The 17,332-nt window shown below is 32.4% G+C and overlaps 4 protein-coding genes across 7 annotated transcripts; 3 read left to right on the forward strand and 1 right to left on the reverse strand.

The window, feature by feature from the left end:
* The first annotated feature begins 422 nt into the window (after nucleotides 1–422).
* Nucleotides 423–1,805, forward strand: LOC111281260 (uncharacterized). Its single transcript, XM_089757349.1, has one exon. The coding sequence runs from the start codon at nucleotides 458–460 to the stop codon at nucleotides 1,466–1,468; it is 1,011 nt and encodes a 336-aa protein (XP_089613475.1). The 5' UTR covers nucleotides 423–457; the 3' UTR covers nucleotides 1,469–1,805.
* Nucleotides 1,806–3,344: 1,539 nt separating this feature from the next.
* Nucleotides 3,345–8,516, forward strand: LOC111280443 (putative glucose-6-phosphate 1-epimerase). 3 transcript variants are annotated; one of them, XM_022867844.2, is made up of 8 exons: nucleotides 3,353–3,600; nucleotides 4,892–4,966; nucleotides 5,315–5,371; nucleotides 5,452–5,612; nucleotides 6,034–6,174; nucleotides 6,810–6,912; nucleotides 7,019–7,118; nucleotides 7,966–8,516. In XM_022867844.2, the coding sequence occupies exons 1-8, from the start codon at nucleotides 3,508–3,510 to the stop codon at nucleotides 8,178–8,180; spliced, it is 945 nt and encodes a 314-aa protein (XP_022723579.1). In that variant the 5' UTR covers nucleotides 3,353–3,507; the 3' UTR covers nucleotides 8,181–8,516. The 3 variants fall into 3 exon arrangements, with proteins under 3 accessions (XP_022723580.1, XP_022723579.1, XP_089613040.1); XM_022867845.2 differs by lacking the exon at nucleotides 6,034–6,174 and having other exon boundaries at nucleotides 3,345–3,600; XM_089756914.1 differs by lacking the exon at nucleotides 4,892–4,966.
* Nucleotides 8,517–8,609: 93 nt separating this feature from the next.
* LOC111280441 (uncharacterized) lies at nucleotides 8,610–11,614 on the forward strand. 2 transcript variants are annotated; one of them, XM_022867842.2, is made up of 2 exons: nucleotides 8,610–9,415; nucleotides 9,778–11,614. In XM_022867842.2, the coding sequence occupies exon 2, from the start codon at nucleotides 10,040–10,042 to the stop codon at nucleotides 11,174–11,176; it is 1,137 nt and encodes a 378-aa protein (XP_022723577.2). In that variant the 5' UTR covers nucleotides 8,610–9,415; nucleotides 9,778–10,039; the 3' UTR covers nucleotides 11,177–11,614. The 2 variants fall into 2 exon arrangements, with proteins under 2 accessions (XP_022723577.2, XP_089613039.1); XM_089756913.1 differs by having other exon boundaries at nucleotides 9,815–11,614.
* A 256-nt stretch (nucleotides 11,615–11,870) lies between these two features.
* Nucleotides 11,871–15,042, reverse strand: LOC111280444 (uncharacterized). The gene is made up of 3 exons (XM_022867847.2): nucleotides 14,843–15,042; nucleotides 14,511–14,715; nucleotides 11,871–12,369 (listed from the first exon to the last, which is right to left on the reverse strand). The coding sequence occupies exons 2-3, from the start codon at nucleotides 14,590–14,592 to the stop codon at nucleotides 12,170–12,172; spliced, it is 282 nt and encodes a 93-aa protein (XP_022723582.1). The 5' UTR covers nucleotides 14,593–14,715; nucleotides 14,843–15,042; the 3' UTR covers nucleotides 11,871–12,169.
* Between the last annotated feature and the right edge of the window lie 2,290 nt (nucleotides 15,043–17,332).

Raw genomic sequence — 17,332 nt, forward strand, 5'->3', positions numbered from 1 at the left:
AAATAAATATGAGAGACAGTATTTTATACATTGTTAGTATAATTTTTTAATTTTCTAAATATATTTTAGATTTCATTTATGAAATTTAAAAAACATTAATGGTAATTTTATTGTGTGATTAGTTAAATTCAAGTGAATTAATAAAAAATAATAGGTTGAGAGTGACATTAATTCAAAGAAAAGAGTAAATACAAAAATGAGATCCATTTTCCCATATGGTTCAGAATTTACTATATTTAGAAGGCCAAGTTTCAAACATGGTGTGGAACTGGCATCTGGCTTTATAAATTGCAAAGAACCTCCACTATCTGCTCTCATTGTTTCTCTGACCCCACTTATTTGGCCGAATAAACTCAATCCTACAAATAGACTTCAATTAGAATCCACATGTTTTGGTATAAATCCTTTATTGTAACCCCTGTCCGTACCATAGATTCATATTGTTGAAGATCAAATAATGTCTCCCATGTGTTCTCCAGTAGTTGCTCTCTTGTTTTCCCTTTTCCTTGTTTTGTCAGCAGCAGATGCTTTTAACATCACTGAAATCCTCAGCCCGTACCCAGATTTCGCCACATTCAACAACTATTTGATTCGAACTGGAGTTGCGGGTGAAATCAACAGCGAGCAAACCGTTACTGTCCTTGTTGTTGCCGATGATAAGATGTCAGCTGTTTCTGGCAAGTGGCTAGATGCAATTAAGAGGATGTTGAGCGTGCATGTGATACTCGATTATTTTGATGCAGCGAAGCTCCAACACTTACCTGCTAAACCAATAACCCTCACCACACTTTACCAGAAAAGTGGGCATGCCCAAAACCTACAAGGTTTCTTGAATGTGACTCATGTGGGCAATGGTTCGGTGATTTTTGGATCTGCTGCTCCTGGTTCTAGCCCCGATTCCATCTTCGTTAAAACCATTTCTTCTCGACCGTATAGCATTTCAGTATTGCAAATCAGCAATGTTATAAACGTTGGCTCAAATTCAACAACCCAATCTTCCCCTCCTGCGTCAGGACCAGCGGTTTCCCCAACTACTCCTCCCGATGCTTCGCCACCAAGGAAGGCCCTAGCACCAGCTCCCAGTCCCAGTCATAAGGAGTCCCCAGCTGCATCCCCGTCTAACCAAAGCAATGCTGCTGCACCCTCTGCTGATACTCCTGCAGGATCGCCATCTAGTGCAGTCGCAGGTGTTTTCCCAACTACTACTCCCGCTGCTTCTCCACCAAGGAAGGTCCTAGCACCAGCACCCAGTAACGAGTCCCCAGCTGCATCCCCGCCTAGCCCAAGCAATGCTACAGCACCCTCGGCTGATACTCCTGCTGGATCACCATCTAATCCAGTAGCAGATGGTCCAGCTGGTTCTGATAATGAAAGTTCTGCCATGTCTTTAACTTCTGGGAATTATCTTCTTGCCTCCATCCCTATGATTTTCACTTCGGCTTGGTTCCTGCTTACCACGATTGGCTAGATAGGACAAGAGCAAATTTTGGGTTCTTTTCATATTTGAATTTTTGGTTTGCACTCACCTACTATGATGAGATGTTCCAATTTTTCAAAATGCTGATATCTTAACGCTTTTGTTTCTAGCTTTTTTGAGTTGCAAACTTAAGAAATCTCAATTCATCATTATTCGGCTACACAAATCTTAATCCAGGTCAAATTAACCAACAGCTTTCTTCACTTTAGCTTGGTGGCCAGATGGCAAGAAATGGACTGTCAAATCTTGAGAACGACCACAAAACTCAAGTTTAATAAAGGAGTAGCATATGGAAGTGGGATATAATTTTTAACAAGTTTAAGAAGATAATGACGTTTTATATGGACTACATGATACAAAATGCAGATTATTAAGACTAAAACCAAAATAAAAATTAAAAAAAAAAAACCGAATCTGGTTTTGAAAATTTTAAACCTTAATAATAGAAACATGTTCAGACTTCAGACAATTTTTTTAAGCTAGAATTTTAGTTACCCTCAATAAATTAAGACGATTTACTGCTGCCAAGTCAATGCTTTGTTTGGCTTTTCTCCATACCCGGATGCTAGCTGTAACATGCAAACTATAAACACCTTTTCCGCCTGCCTATTGCCACTGTTATAGGACACGAAACACAAGTAGATCAAACAACTATGCTGCACTCAGTTTGTATTGTCATAAAGAGAGACAAAAATTAAGGATGAAAAATTGTGTTCACTTGGTATTGAATTTTTGTGGGGATATATATATATATATATATATATATATATATTATACTTCCTCTGTCCCATCTTTTTATCTATCTTTATTTTTTGGAGTGACCCAAAATTATGTCTTTTTTTTTTAAATGTCTAAAATTCCCTTTTTTTATATTTTAAAATTATTTTTTAATGATCTTTTTAATTTTTAACATTAAAAATTATTAAACTTTAATTTTATAAAAAATTTAATTTTAATATTAAATACATTAAAATTAAAATTTTTTTTTTAAACTCTGTGAAAGTCAATATAAGACAAACAAATAAGAATGAAAGAAGTATATCTTATCTAATAAGGAGAAAGTTTTCTTTCATTCCTTTTTCTCTTTTAATCAAAATTGGAACCAAAACATGATTATTTGATTAGGTTTTCTCATTTACTTAAAAAAAAAATTTTTTGCATGCCTTATTGATATTTAATTTTCATGAAAGTGATTTAAAAAAAATAAAATTGAATAGAAAATTTGAGTTATTCTACCAAAAATTAGAAAAATTGAAGTAATATATACCCTTTTGAATCTAGGAAAAAATTATAAGGTCTGCACTTAATTTGAGAAGATAATATGGCTTTTTTCTAGTAATAGTAAAGTTTCATTGTAATAAAAAACAAACATTATACTTAAGTTATATTATGTTGTTTTTTTTTTTTTTTTTTCTAGTAGTAATAAAAAACAAACAACATTTCTAGTAATAGTAAAGTTTCATTGTAATAAAAAACAAACAACACAATAACATTCTAAAGTAATATTATGTTGTTTGTTTTTTAGTATGTTGTTTGTTTTTTCTAGTAATAATTAAAAATAAACAAGATACTAATGTTATCGTAACAAAATTTAATATTTTATGTTTAAAATTTATTGTGTATGAATTTAATTATTCAATTATATTTTAATTAATTAATTAATTAATAATTATAATTTAATTTATGATTTAATATTAAATTAATTATATCAATGCTTGTTAGGTTTCTTAAAAAAATATATAAACACGTGAAAGCAACTCATTTCCTTAAAAGGAAAACCGAATTTAGAAATAAAACTTACCAAAAAAATATTACGGATAATGAAACAGATTAAAAAAAAAAAAAAACTTTAGTCTTCGGTAGTAGAAAGAAAATGACAAAAGCTTTGTCATAATAATCTGATATTTCCTTAATTAGTAGACCCCTCCGAAAATCCTCTAAAATACTCTACTTCTCTTTCTCTTTTTTCTTACTCTTTCTCTTTCGGAAGAACGATCCAATCGCAAGCAAGAAATTCTAGAATTCCTTAGATGTCTTCAGAGAAGGTGCATGTGGAGCACTGTAAAGGCGTCAATGGCCTCGACAAGGTTATCTTAAGGGAGATTCGCGGTTGCTCTGCTGAGGTTTCCTCCCTCTCTCTCTCTCCTCTGCGTTTCGTAACCCGATCATTCTTCTTGTCTCTGTTTTTTCGGAACGAAATGATTATTATGATTTTAGTTCGGAATCTTCACATCTGCGTGAAAATGTTAGCCGCATTGTCAAAAATTACGGTTTCTTTTGAGAGTTTTGCGTGATTTGTTCAGTTGATATTTGCACTTGTTGATTTGGATCTTGCGGTTATATTAATTGTCTGTATAATGAAACTCTGATGATTTAATCTTGTAACTGTTTTGCGTAATAGATCTTATCATGATTCGTTTACTTTTCATTGAATTTAGGTTAAGTAGAATTCATTTTTTTGTCCTAGTCGTAAATAGATTGAGTGTGTTTTATAGTGAAAAGAAGAAAGTGAGGATGTCAACAGAAAGGAAAGTAAAATGTTTGAATCAATCGGTCGAAATAATACAAAAGATTCTTGTGAAAACAAACTTGAGGTGCAGTTTTGAGCACATGATCACTATTTGTGTCAAATTTTGATTTGCGAAAACTTTCCCTCTTAGACATTTTTGTTGAGATGATTGAAGAATTTATTTTACTAATGAGAATAATCAAGAGTGTTTACAGGACAAGTACTCGTAAGGTTCTTTGCGCATTAAAAACTTGTGATATATTTTAAATTGGAAAGAGTTTATGCCATGTGTATAAGATGTTTTAGAACATCTTTCTTTTCCTTGTTATGATGCACTGATGTGCATTTGTGCATGCGTGATGTCTCTTATTGGTAAGTCATGATAGGAATGTTAGTAAAGACTGTTATTCTATACACTGATGAGGGAGTTTAAAACGTCCACAAGTGAGTTAATATGCTTACCATGTTCCTATTGGATGATAACTAATGAAGTCATTGTTGAATTATTGAATTAACATATGTAGTTAAATAGACACGTGATAATCAATTAAATCCACTTGTAGAGTTTTTGAACTCCGTCACCATTGCATAGATAATAATCCATTTTAGTATCCTGCAAATCATGGGAACCTTTTACCTCACCTTTTGTTTGCTACTGATAAGTATTAGTCTGAATATTAATTGGTTTGTTTGAATGTGTTCAATTTTATTGATTATTTTTTTTCCTATATAAATGTGCTTAAAAGTGGAACTAGTGTTCTTGAAATCCTATTTTTAGAACTGAGGAAGTCATGAATGCTGGTTATAAAGTGCTTCTTCTTCTTTTTAACCTGAAAAACTTAATGTACACCTAGGAAACAAACAGAATTTCTTTTATTCATTCTAGTTTTTTTCCCCTTATACAGGTGTATCTGTATGGAGGTCAAGTCACTTCTTGGAAGAATGAACTCAGGGAAGAGTTGCTTTTCTTAAGTAGTAAGGTATCTGTTTTAGAATTATTCTTGTAAGAAGCTGTTTAGCTTAAGAATTTAAATGAATTAAAGTAACCTCTTGTCCTGCAATTAATGATCTACCCTTCATTAAAGATAGTCTCAAAATGTGCATGCATAGTTCATGGAATGGCTTTTACCTGGCAATGCTGTTATCATTTTCTCCCACTCAGGCAACTGTTTTCTATTAAATGTCCCAATTGATTGTTCTGTGTGTCGATTAATTACTTGCAATGATCGATGTATATTGATTTTTATATATGAAGAAAACTAGCAATCTGAATGGATCTACCAAATTTTTATAATTTCCCTTTCAAATAATAGTTTGTGCTTCTGCAGGCTATTTTTAAGCCTCCTAAGGCTATTCGTGGAGGTGTACCAATCTGTTTTCCTCAAGTATGTGCTTCAATACTTTTATCTGTTCATTTTTTAATCGTTTATCTTTGTTTCCTAGTTTAATTATCTTTTATATGCAGTTCAGAAATATTGGTTCTCTCGAGCAACATGGATTTGCAAGGAATCGAGTTTGGAGTGTTGATCCTGATCCCCCACCATTTCCATCAAATACTTCTCACAGGGCCTTTGTTGACTTAATCCTCAGGCCCTCTGAAGAAGATGTGAAGATCTGGCCTCATAGGTGCATTACTCAATATGAATTTTGATTTATTTGACACAGTTCTTATATTGGCCTTTCAATTTCAATTCTCTTCTTTTAAGCAAAGTTGTTAAACTAGCATGAAATAACTATTAAAGTGCTGTCTGGACCAGATTTTAATGCTTTTCATTTCCTCTATAGAATTCCTGTTTTTGCCATAAAAAGAAATTTCTAATTTATGGCATTAGGTTGTGTGCTTTTTTGGAGCTAACACATATCTAGTTTTGAAATCAATCTTAAATATCTTGTGGTACTGGTCTGTATGTAGATTTATGGATTAAATGATTACATTTGTGTGTTACTTGTCTTTGCATCTGGTATGTACACTTACAGCATTACTTCCGCCTGGAGATTGATATTGAAGTTCTATTATTTGGATTAAGGGATACACAATTATGTGCAGGTATGAGTGTCGGTTAAGGGTAGCTTTGGGACCTGGAGGTGATTTGATGTTGACATCCCGCATTCGAAATACAAACACTGATGGAAAGTCGTTTACGTTTACATTTGCCTATCACACCTATTTTTTCGTCACTGATATCAGGTTTAATATATTTATCTTGCTATCTTGTGGTTTTTAGTCACGAGATTCTCTGCATTTAAATACGGTATTATGCATTTGCCAGTTGCAGTCTTTTTATAGTTAAAAATGCTTGGTACTGTTTTCTTAAGTCTTGAAAGCAGTGTGAAATGCAATCTCTGGTGACCATTCCATAATGAAATCACCCTAAAGCCTTAAAAGGGGGGGGGGGGGGATATAGACCTGTCAAAATCAGGAGTATGAATAAGATCAGAGTTGTGCTTAGTCACTGAACATAAGTAGTTTATTTACACATGATTTATATTCAAGCATGCTACAGTCTTCTACATGCTAGGTAAATGGATTTGCTTTGTTATTTCACATTGACGTTGTAAATATTCTTGCAACATATGATGATTTTATCTTGAAATGTTATATAGAGAAATTAAAGTTATGATTAGAAGCAAGTTCTATTTGGCTCACCTTTTAATAATACGTTTATGTTATAGATGGAATGAAAAAGCTCTCTTTTTTTTTTTTCCTTGAAAGTGAAAAAAACCCTCTGTTCTAGATGTTGCTATTATGATACATTACTATTAGATGTTGCTATTATTCATTCTGTGTTCATTACAAATCCTTTTCATTTTACTTTTATTTAGTGAAGTGCGAGTAGAAGGACTAGAGACACTGGATTATTTGGATAACCTAAAGAACAGAGAGCGGTTCACTGAACAAGGAGATGCAATAACATTTGAATCAGAAGTTAGTGTCAATTTTTATGAGCAGGGTTATGTTTTCCCATCTTTTTAATTCTAATTTGTATTTACTATTTACTGATTTATGTTTACTGTTCTTCTTGGTGAAAAAGGTGGATAAAGTGTATCTCGGTGCGCCAACAAAAATTGCTATCCTGGACCATGAAAGGAAGCGAACGTTTGTGTTGCGAAAGGATGGACTTCCAGATGCTGGTGAGTTTATTGTCTCTATACACTTCCACACTAATTTAGAGCATTATGGATAGGTCATGGTAGAAGGTGTATTACAGATTGGAGATACAAATATTTTATCTCTGGTCCACGCTTCATCTTGGAAATTAACAACTCTAGAATCAGTTGACACAGTATTTGGAGTGAAATATAACAAATTATCTATATAGCATTATTTTTACCAAAACTCCGTTTATTACTCTATTTTCCATGTTAAAGGATTGTATCTCATGACACCCTTCCCTTCCAGTAAATCTACTGTTATCGACTTTTCCCTTTCAAAATATTTTTGTTCTTTTACCCTGTTCTCTCAATGTTATATGGAGGAAAATTTGCTTGCGTAACCTGAATTGCGTAGAATGAAAGACAACTACTTTTTGTCCCATGCATTGCAGTGATGGGGCTTCGAAAACCGGAGTCATACATGTAGCTTAATATAAAATCTTCATCCAGTTTTGTATTATTCCAAGAAAGCTTTGATCTGACGCTGCTGGACCTAAGGTCTTGTATTTGTCATTTCAGTGTGCATATAAACGAATGTTTGTAACTGGCTATTATTTTGAGTTCACTGTGAAAGTTCCATTTGTAGCTGTTGCTGTACTTGAACTGTTATACTATATTTATTACAAACAACATAGCCTACAATCTTTTTAATAGTAAAACATATTGATTGAACATGTAAGAAATTTACTGTATACTTAACAGCTGAAGATTATTAACTAAATTATGCAACATATGCATCACTTAATGTTTCCTTTTACATTATTGGAGAAGCATGTAAAACATGGCTAGATGTGTTGGTTACAGCTTGGTTCCTATATTTTTTCAGTGGTGTGGAATCCCTGGGATAAGAAAGCAAAGGCGATGGCTGATTTGGGCGATGATGAGTATAAACATATGCTTTGTGTGGAAGCTGCTTGTGTGGAGAATCCCATCACCTTGAAACCTGGTGAAGAGTGGAGAGGAAGGCAGGAGCTCTCGGCTGTTCCATCTAGTTACTGTAGTGGACAGCTCGACCCGCGAAGAGCTCTCTTTAGTGGTTGAATGCTGGCCTTTCTCGGGCATCTCTTCTCATGTACAGTCTACAGCAATCCGGTTTGCACAGCCGATTAGGCCTACTCCAACTGGCTCCACAGTAAGTGCTAGCCCAGCATTAATTGCAAATTGTCTATGTGCCGAAAATTTCATATAAAAAAGGTAAGGAAAATTTGCAAATTCAGGTTCTTTGGGTGTTTGATTACTAGTCCATTATTATTTTTTTCATATTTCCTTTAGGATTTAGTTACTAGGATTCAATTGTTAGTACATGTATTTTTATTTTCAAAAGCAAAATTTGAATCCCCTTTTTCTTAAAATAAAAAAAATAAATTAGTTTATTCATTGGATTTTTAAAAATTTATGGTCACATTTATGTTGATTTGCATTAGTTACTACAAATCATTTTATTCATAATGACGTAGAAATTAGAATACTAAATTTCTTGAGCTATGATACTACAAGAATAAAAAATATTATAAGATTGAAGTAGTGTAACATAATTATTTCTTGCTATAGTCTATCCAATATTATTTACCCCAAGAAAATATTATAATATTTTTTTTTTTAATGAAATTTGAAAATTTTTATTCACCCATTAACGGTCAATGCGAGTGAAAGTTTTTTTTAAAAAACTTGTACCTTTTTTTTTCAAAAATTAAGGCTATGAAAATTCCAAAAAAATACTACAATCATACTTCCGTTGTGAGTCAAACATGGAATTGCCAATAATGAGTAGTACAATGTTCGAAAATTATCTGCTCTAGGAAATCACGTTTTTATCATATCCTCAGTTGCCGTCAGAACATACTATCTGCGCGTGCAAAACACTTTCCAATATTATCTAAACACGTATTTCTACACATGCCAAAACACAAAGCGTGCTAAGCACGTTCCTTACAATTACGTGCAATTGAACCCAAAGTTCCAAAAAAAATAATGCAGATAATAATATTTACAAAGGAAAAAAGGGAGGAAAGATAGAAAGAATCATAAGAAAATCGATCAAATAGGGTGTCTGAAAAAAATCTTTGTTTGCAAATCCAAAAAGCCCAAGCAGATTTTTGGAAGAGAAAATCAGAAGAAAATGTGTTGAAAATGCAACAAAAAAATTCCATACCGAGAGAGAAATAGAAAGTGAAGATATAAGGAGAAAGAAGCTCGAGTTCGAAAGAAGATCGCAAAACGATATTTTGTTTTCTTTTCTGAGGAAATTTTCTTCCACTTTCTCGAGCTCCAAACAGGTTAGAGCAGCCAAAAATTTTCTTTTCGAAGTTCTCTCTTTCTCTCTCTCTCTCTCTCTCTCCGGAATCTCATATCTCCTTTGAAATCTCTGTTGTATTTGATTTCTCTATGAAATTCAAGCTATAGTTGAAGGTTTGCCATGAACTCTAAATTCTTACTTTGTTGATCCGTTTAAAAGCAGTTTGTTTTTTGAAGGTGCTATTTTGCTATGAGCTTTCATATATTGAATAAAAAGTAGATTTTCATGAAGTGGGTTGAGCTTGATTTCATTGATTTTGTGGTCAAATCTATTGTTGAATAAACATTATGGAGGTTTTTTGTTGATATGCTCAAGTTTGGCTTTTCTTCTTTTTTTTTTTAGGTTGTGATTTGAATTTCATTGATTGAATTTTGGAGAGACAAGTTTAAATCTTTGAGCTTTGTGTTGCAAAGATGCGTTTTATATTGGTGTCTGTGGGTCTTTCTGGAGATAGTGGAACATCTTTGGTAGGGTTATGGAAAGTGGGTTCTTGGAAATGGAGCAAAGACATCCTAATTTAGTTGGAGTTTTTGGGTTAAAGGAAGGTGTATGTATCTGCATTTTTTGGTCAAATAATTTGGTTATGGATTTTCAGCGGTGAACAATGCAACCGCCAAATCAGCATTTGCGGATCAATCTTACTGAGTTGAAAGCTCAGTTAATAAAAAGACTTGGCCTTGAGAGATCAAAACAATACTTTCATTATTTGAATAAACTGTTGAGCTTAAAGCTTAGCAAGGTTGAGTTCAATAAGGTTTGTTTTCGCGTTCTTGGGAGAGAGAATGTTAGACTACACAATCTCTTAATCTGCTCAATATTGAAAAATGCTTGTAATGCGAAAGTCCCGCCACAGCCGGTGACTGGTCATGACAGTCAGCAAATTGGGGATGTTCTATTGTCACCTCAGAAAGAAAGATCCAGTGCATCCGCTAGGCTTAATGCCAAATTTGATTCTTCTTCTCATGAATCGACAATAACTAATCACATTGTTGTATCTGAGAATGTGGATCCGACTTCTCATGATACATGGAAGCCGGTGCAGCATCATCAAGAAGTCTCGGGCAAAGCAGATAATGGAAGGGATGTTCTGCTTCCCGACCCTGAGAAATTACCTTTAATGAAGGGATCAGTTGATGGTTTTCTTTCTGGAGATAGCAGAGATCAAAGTGAAGTATTGGTTGTTGAAGATGGAAAGGGGTCATGTGCTAGAAGTTCATTGCAAGCACCACTTGGAATTCCATTATTCTCTGGTAGCATTTCTGGGGCCCAAAGGGCTTTACCTTCTGCGAGGAGTGCTAGATATGCCAAGTCATATGATATAGGTGGATTGCTTGACTCTGGGACACTGAGGGAACGCATGCAACAAATTGCTGCATTGGAGGGCCTTGGAGGTGTGTCGGTGGACTGTGCCAATATATTGAACAATGGATTGGATGTCTACCTAAAGAGGTTAATTAGGATGAGCATTGAGCTAGTAGGAACAAGGCATGAATGTTTTCTGGGAAAAAACAGCACAGTCAAGCAGCATTCTTATGGGAAGGTTGTTAATGGTGTCTCAGCAAGTGACCATAATCAGGTTCAAAATAGCAGTTGGGATTTGGAAGGGATAAATGAACATAGATCCCACAAACTGATTTCTTTGCTGGATTTCAAGGTTGCAATGGAACTGAACCCACAGAGGCTTGGAGAAGACCGGCCACTACTGCTTGAGAAGATACACACGCATCCCTTGGAGGAATAACATGTCAGGAACTTATGAGTCTGTCAGAATAATTGCTTTGGTAACTTCAGGTCCAAAGGTTCCCAAAAGGAGAAATAAATTTTCCTGGGTATCAATGATGCATTGGATACTCTTTTGTGCCCCTCTTGATCAGGTACAGCCTTTAGGATAAAACTATGTCCCCTAAAAGATGAATTCGGAAAGGGATAAGTAGAACAACGAACCCATATTTGGTTGCCCTGCTGTACCTTTAGCATAATTTTGGTTCACTCAGTTTTTTCTGTAATTTATATAGTCCATTAGGGAATATTATTATAACAGTTTTGCAGGAATAATATTTTTAGCTTAGGAGGCAGACAAAATTGCATGATGTAAAGTTCCAATGTATGTACTTGCAACAGTTACATCCAGTTGGAATCTTCACATCAAAAGTTATGCTCACTTGACCATTCTTGCTAATTTTAACCATTTTCTTTACTATTCAATGAACTAATGTCATATTTAGTTGTGTTGATCTGGGAATTTTCTGTATATTCACTTATATACTCTTACATGATATTTTTGGAAGTTAATTCTATTTCAGGTAAAACACTTTTGAATCTGTATCACTCTGATTAATGGTTTATTACATTATGAATTTTATTTGATCAGAAAATAGGCCATTTCTTCATCCACCAAGACATAAATATCCAATAGATACAGGTACACCAGTGAGTGAAATTTGGCCAACTGATGAAGCTATCTGTTGTTTAATTTGATTACAAATCTTGACAAAATATTACATATATACAAAATGACTTGCTCATTTGAAAGCATTTTTGTTACCCCCAGCAGAAGTAATAGTGATACATCATCTTATATTTCCATTTGAACATGGCTGCAACAGCTCTGTACCATGCCACTGCAATGTCGGCCGTCGGATTCTAAAACTATGATGCCATGTTCAAGTTGCAGGACACTAGGAACACATTATTATTTATTATTATATGATAGTAGTACTCAGAGAGTCTCAAGTTAGGCATGATTCGCCGAGAAGGATGAGGATGAAGTGTGGTTAGACCATACAAAACCTTTCCAGAAAGGTCGTTGCTTGCGCTTGGGATTGTTAGCAGCTATCAGCTCTGATTCTGATCTTCTCAGCATCTCCCACATCACCTGTACATCTTGGTAACCACAAGTTTGTACATCATCATGAAGCTTCAAAAGCCCTTCACCTGCATGTCAACAACACCACCATCAAGAAAAAGGTTAGTAACCTCCATTCCTCTCTACGTATGTTTATATATATATATATATATATATATATATATATATATTATAAAGGAGGCCATAACTTGAAAATTAAAAAATGATAATCCGTATTAATATTTAAAATTTAAATTTAATATTATTTTTTAAAAATAAATATATAAATCAATTAAATCAAATTTCAACTCAAATTTTATCATATTTGATAAAAAAAAAAAAAAAAACCCAAACCACATTCATGGAATATAAGTAAAGCAATCCATGAATGGTGATGCTTTTAGCTGAGTGGTCCTGGCCGCGAATATCAGTTATTGGCCAAATGTGTACACTAACTTTGTGACAAAAAAAAAAGTGATTGTTTTCAGGCCATCGCTAACTTGAATGATAAGTTGTACTAAAAAAGAAGTTGATCTTAGCCTTTCGGCCGGATGGACCATCAATTAAAAAAAGAAAGTCAAATTGATTCATTTTCCTTCTGCTAATCAAAGAGATACGTGTTTTTCTTTGAATTTTTATTTACCAGACAGTACAAAACAAGAAAGGAAGCTATCTATGGTTTCATAGTGGACACTATCAGTTTAGGTTTCAGCGTATAAAACTCATCAATTAGAACATGCTTTGTCTCTTTTAAGTGGGATTTTGTCTAGTGGATAAATGCATGGTCCACCATTAATGGAATCTTCCAAGCTGTGTTCCCTTATTCTTTTATATCCATAAAATGGAAAAACAACAAAAACATGCTTATCAGTCCAATATGAGTATATACCCTTTTGCAATAACGTTGATATTTTGATATGAAATCTCTCGGTGTCTGAAAATTACTTTAAACTTTAATTATTTTGAATCGAATTAAATTAAATCTCATATGTAAAACAAACTTTTTTAATATTTATTTTTTTCATTCACAAAACTCGAGATCAAAATTTTACTTAAAAAAAATGAAATTCTTTATCATCAGATAAATGATAATAATATTGATAATAACATGATAAGGTCATTCCAATCAACTTTCTTTATTGTGGAAAAAAAAAAAGAAACTAAATTATTAAAAATTCTTCTTGTTGTGGAAAAAATGTTTTTAGGAAAAAAGTTATTCTTATTTTGTGTCAATAATTGAAAAAAAAAAAAAAACTAATTTTTTTCATGCGATGTGAGCAGAAACTCCATTAAAGATTAAATGGGTAGCTTTTTAAAATATCCTCAATCAACTTTCCTTGATCTTTCTTTTTAACACTTTAATAATTTTATACTTTCTCAAAAGATGATTTATTGTATTTATTAGAGCAATTTTAATCAACTATGATGTATATTTAATTGATATGTGGTTAATTAGTAAAGATGGGGTCATGGCTCATGGGTCCCTTAGCTAACCGTTCTTATGTCAAAAGAAAGGTATTATACTACTTAAAATGTTTATTTATATTTTAAAGTAAATAAAAATCTTTTTTTTCTTTTTTAAATTCAATCCACTTTTTAACAAAAAAATAAATATATCTATTATTGAATCAAAATACTTAAATCATAAATAATTAAAATTTAAATATAAATAAGTTTATACCCTGAATATTTCGCAAAATTATTAATATATGATCTTTTACTTAAAAAATATGGTTTAAAATTTTCCTTTCCTAATTAAAAAAAATATTATAGGTTGGTATACACATATATTATTAATCTATGCAAAGTTGGTTTTGCTTTTAATACAAAAAAAAAAATTGTTTTTAATATTATAAATCAGTAAAATTTATTTAAACGAACAAAATAAGACGAAGAAGCTGCTTCAGCAGAAAAAGAGAATCAAGAGAGGGAAAAAAGGTAAGAGAAAGGAATCAAAGAATAATAAGTTAACATGATTTTCTTCTAATTACTCTAATCTTAAAATTCTTTTTTCTCTTCAAATTAAATTTCAGTTTGAAAAAAGAAAAAAAAAATCCTTTGTTATTATAAAGTTGAAAATAGAAAGAAGAAAAAAGTTTTTTTTTTCTTTTTTTTTTTTTTTTTGGGTTGGTGAAGTAAAAGGAAAATTTGAAAAATTCATTACTGGAAGAAGGAAGAAGAAAAGAGAAAAGTCCAAAGAGAGAGAGAAAGAGGTGGAAGGAAAACGCACCGTTTTTGCGAGCTTTAACACGAGAAGAAACAGCAAACCAAACCCTACGAACAGGGAAGATCATCTTATGCCACAAATCCATGAATTTTTCTTTCACTCTAATCTTCTTCTTGCTTTTCTTCCTCCTTCCACCAAATATCCTAAACGCTATCGTCTTGAACCCTGCCAGACCTCGAGATCTCCTCTCCTATATATCGATCCCTCTCTACAAATACAAACAGAGAATTGAGCATAAACAAAAACAAGAAAGAGAGAAGAAGAAGAAGAAGCTATAGCTTTGTGCATATAAATAAGTAAGGGAGCTTTGAATTGGCAGAGCTTAGTAGCAGTACCTCCACCACAAACATAACCATAAGTGATGAAGTTTGGGCTTTTTTTTTTTTTTTAAGGAGTTTATATGAGCAATAGAGTCCTAGTGTTACTTCAACAAATTTACAAAGAGAGAAGGACGATGGCCACCGACACGTGACCAATATATATATAGTTGATGAACAGAGAGTTGGATTTTTTTATTTTATTTTATTTTTAAAGCATCTTCGGTTTGGAACAAGAACAAGAATACACTTGTTTATAGCTTAGGTTGGCCGACCATTCCAATAATATACTCTAATTTAATTTGACCGTTTAAAAATATATGGTATAGTTTTTGCAGTCTTATGATTAGATTATTAGATTTAATGATATTATCGTGGGACGGTTTGATATTTATATGTGGTTTGTCAAAAAAGTTAGTTTAGAATAACATACAGAAAGAATAATATGCAGAAGATTTTTTATTCCAAACTTTGGTTTTAATTTGAATACAAACAATAATTTTTTAATAAACGTTCAAACAAACTATTAACAAAAATCATTGATTCTTCTTCAAATACATTTTTTTTTGTTTCATACTAACTTAAAATCATTTGAAAGATTTATTTAGAAATTCATTCCATCGCCTTAACAGTCTTTTTTTTTTTCTGGAAAAATTTATAGGCCCTCCCTAAAATCTACTGTAAACATATTATATTATATGAAATGAAAAAAATTTCTCCATCGAAATATTAATAAATCATATAAATTGCTGTTACTTGTAAAGTTATTTATCAAATTTCAATATAATAATTTATTTGCACATTTAATGATGGATATTAGTTTAAGTGATAAAAAAAAAGTTTATTTTTTTTTATTGTTTTGAAATCGAATTTGTTAAACGATGGAAAAAATAAATTTTATAAATTCAATTAAATTGATTAAAAAAATTTTGCTTGATAAAATCTAAAAATCTCTAACCTTTTGAAAGAAAAACTACGTAGATTGCGTTAAAGAAAAAAAAAAAAAAAGGTATTTCCTCTTCCTCGTTATCAAAAAAAAAAAAAAAAAAGAAAGGAAAATAAAGGACAAACGTGGTTCATTTAAGTGGACCCTTTTTCTTAACCTTTACTTTTGTGTTGGGATTAATTTTATTTTACTTAAGTTAAACGCGTCAAATTTTGATTGCATTGGGGTGAGCAGATTAGTTGTTAGAATTATTTAGGAAAAAATTAAAATAATTAAAATAATTTAAAAATTCTTTTTTAAACTATTGGCTAGGAAAATAATTAGTGTCGGCAAAGGCCTTGTCCACGTAGCTAATAAGGAAACGGATGTGGCATGAAAAATATTGATGATCAAACGTGCCTGAGCTCATATTTGCAAACATTTTGGCCAATCAGATTGTGACGTGTACGATCCTATGGTTCTTGTATTTTTCACCATACCCCCTTTTCTTTTTCTAATTTTTAAATTTTAAAACCATCAAACCATTTTTTTTCATTTTTATTTTTATTCTTGAAAGTTTTTTTTTAATATTATATTATATAGGAGCTTGAAATTTTTTTATTGAAATTTGAAGTTTTCAAATTTCTTTTTGCACGGTGTTGAAGACATTTGATGGTCAAAATGATGTGATAGTCTTTTTTCTCATTAGAAGTCTTTAACAGACAACTAGAGATAATTCTAATGTGGTTTGACATATTCAATGTTACATTAATTTGGCTACATCTTTATTGTCCTTCGATAATCCCTTATCTATTGTCTATAAATACGAATGTTTAACTATCATTAAAGCAAGTTCAATTTACTCTTAATTTTTCATACTACTTTCTTTTCGACCTCACTCACTCTAACTTGCATGTTGAAATGTAAATGCAAGGAACACTCTCTACTTTTACCTCTAATTATTATTATCTTTTATCTTTTCAAGCACACTTTTAAATTAGAGTTCGGCACAAACATTTGGCATACCAAATATGGGGCATTTTTTACTCACTAACCAAGTACGAAACAATGCCACCTAGGAAAAAACTTTAAAAGAAAGAGAGAAGATCATCTTGGCTAGGACGGAAATGCATGATAGCCAACACTCAGATCGAGTTATCCCATCATAAACTGACCCTACCATAGAACAATTTCAGGCTTTGACGGAGCAGATACAAGCCCTTAAACAGATGTTGTAAACTATAACCCCACCACAAGTTTCGAAAGTGCCTGACTTAATCATCTCTGGCTGAGGAGCTGTAGTAAGACAGCTAAATTACGAAGAGATAAAAGCCTTCTCAACCTCCGGAGAAGAAGAGCATAACACTTCAGTTTGCCATTACCCTAGTCATAACTCGACACATGCCATGACCCAAAAATCCAAACAGACAAATCTCGAATCCTAATCAAATAAGAACCTGGAAGCTCGGATACAAGTCATGAAAAAAGAGCTAAAAATAAAGGCAATAGCATTTAAGGATGAGCTTAAATTTCTGGAGATTTTGTCATTTCTTGAAGAGATCGATAAAGTCATGCTTCCTAAA

Source organism: Durio zibethinus, chromosome 28 (assembly GCF_047325235.1).
Source record: "Durio zibethinus cultivar Kanyao isolate XHJ-2024 chromosome 28, ASM4732523v1, whole genome shotgun sequence".
Classification (NCBI taxonomy): Eukaryota; Viridiplantae; Streptophyta; class Magnoliopsida; order Malvales; family Malvaceae; genus Durio; species Durio zibethinus.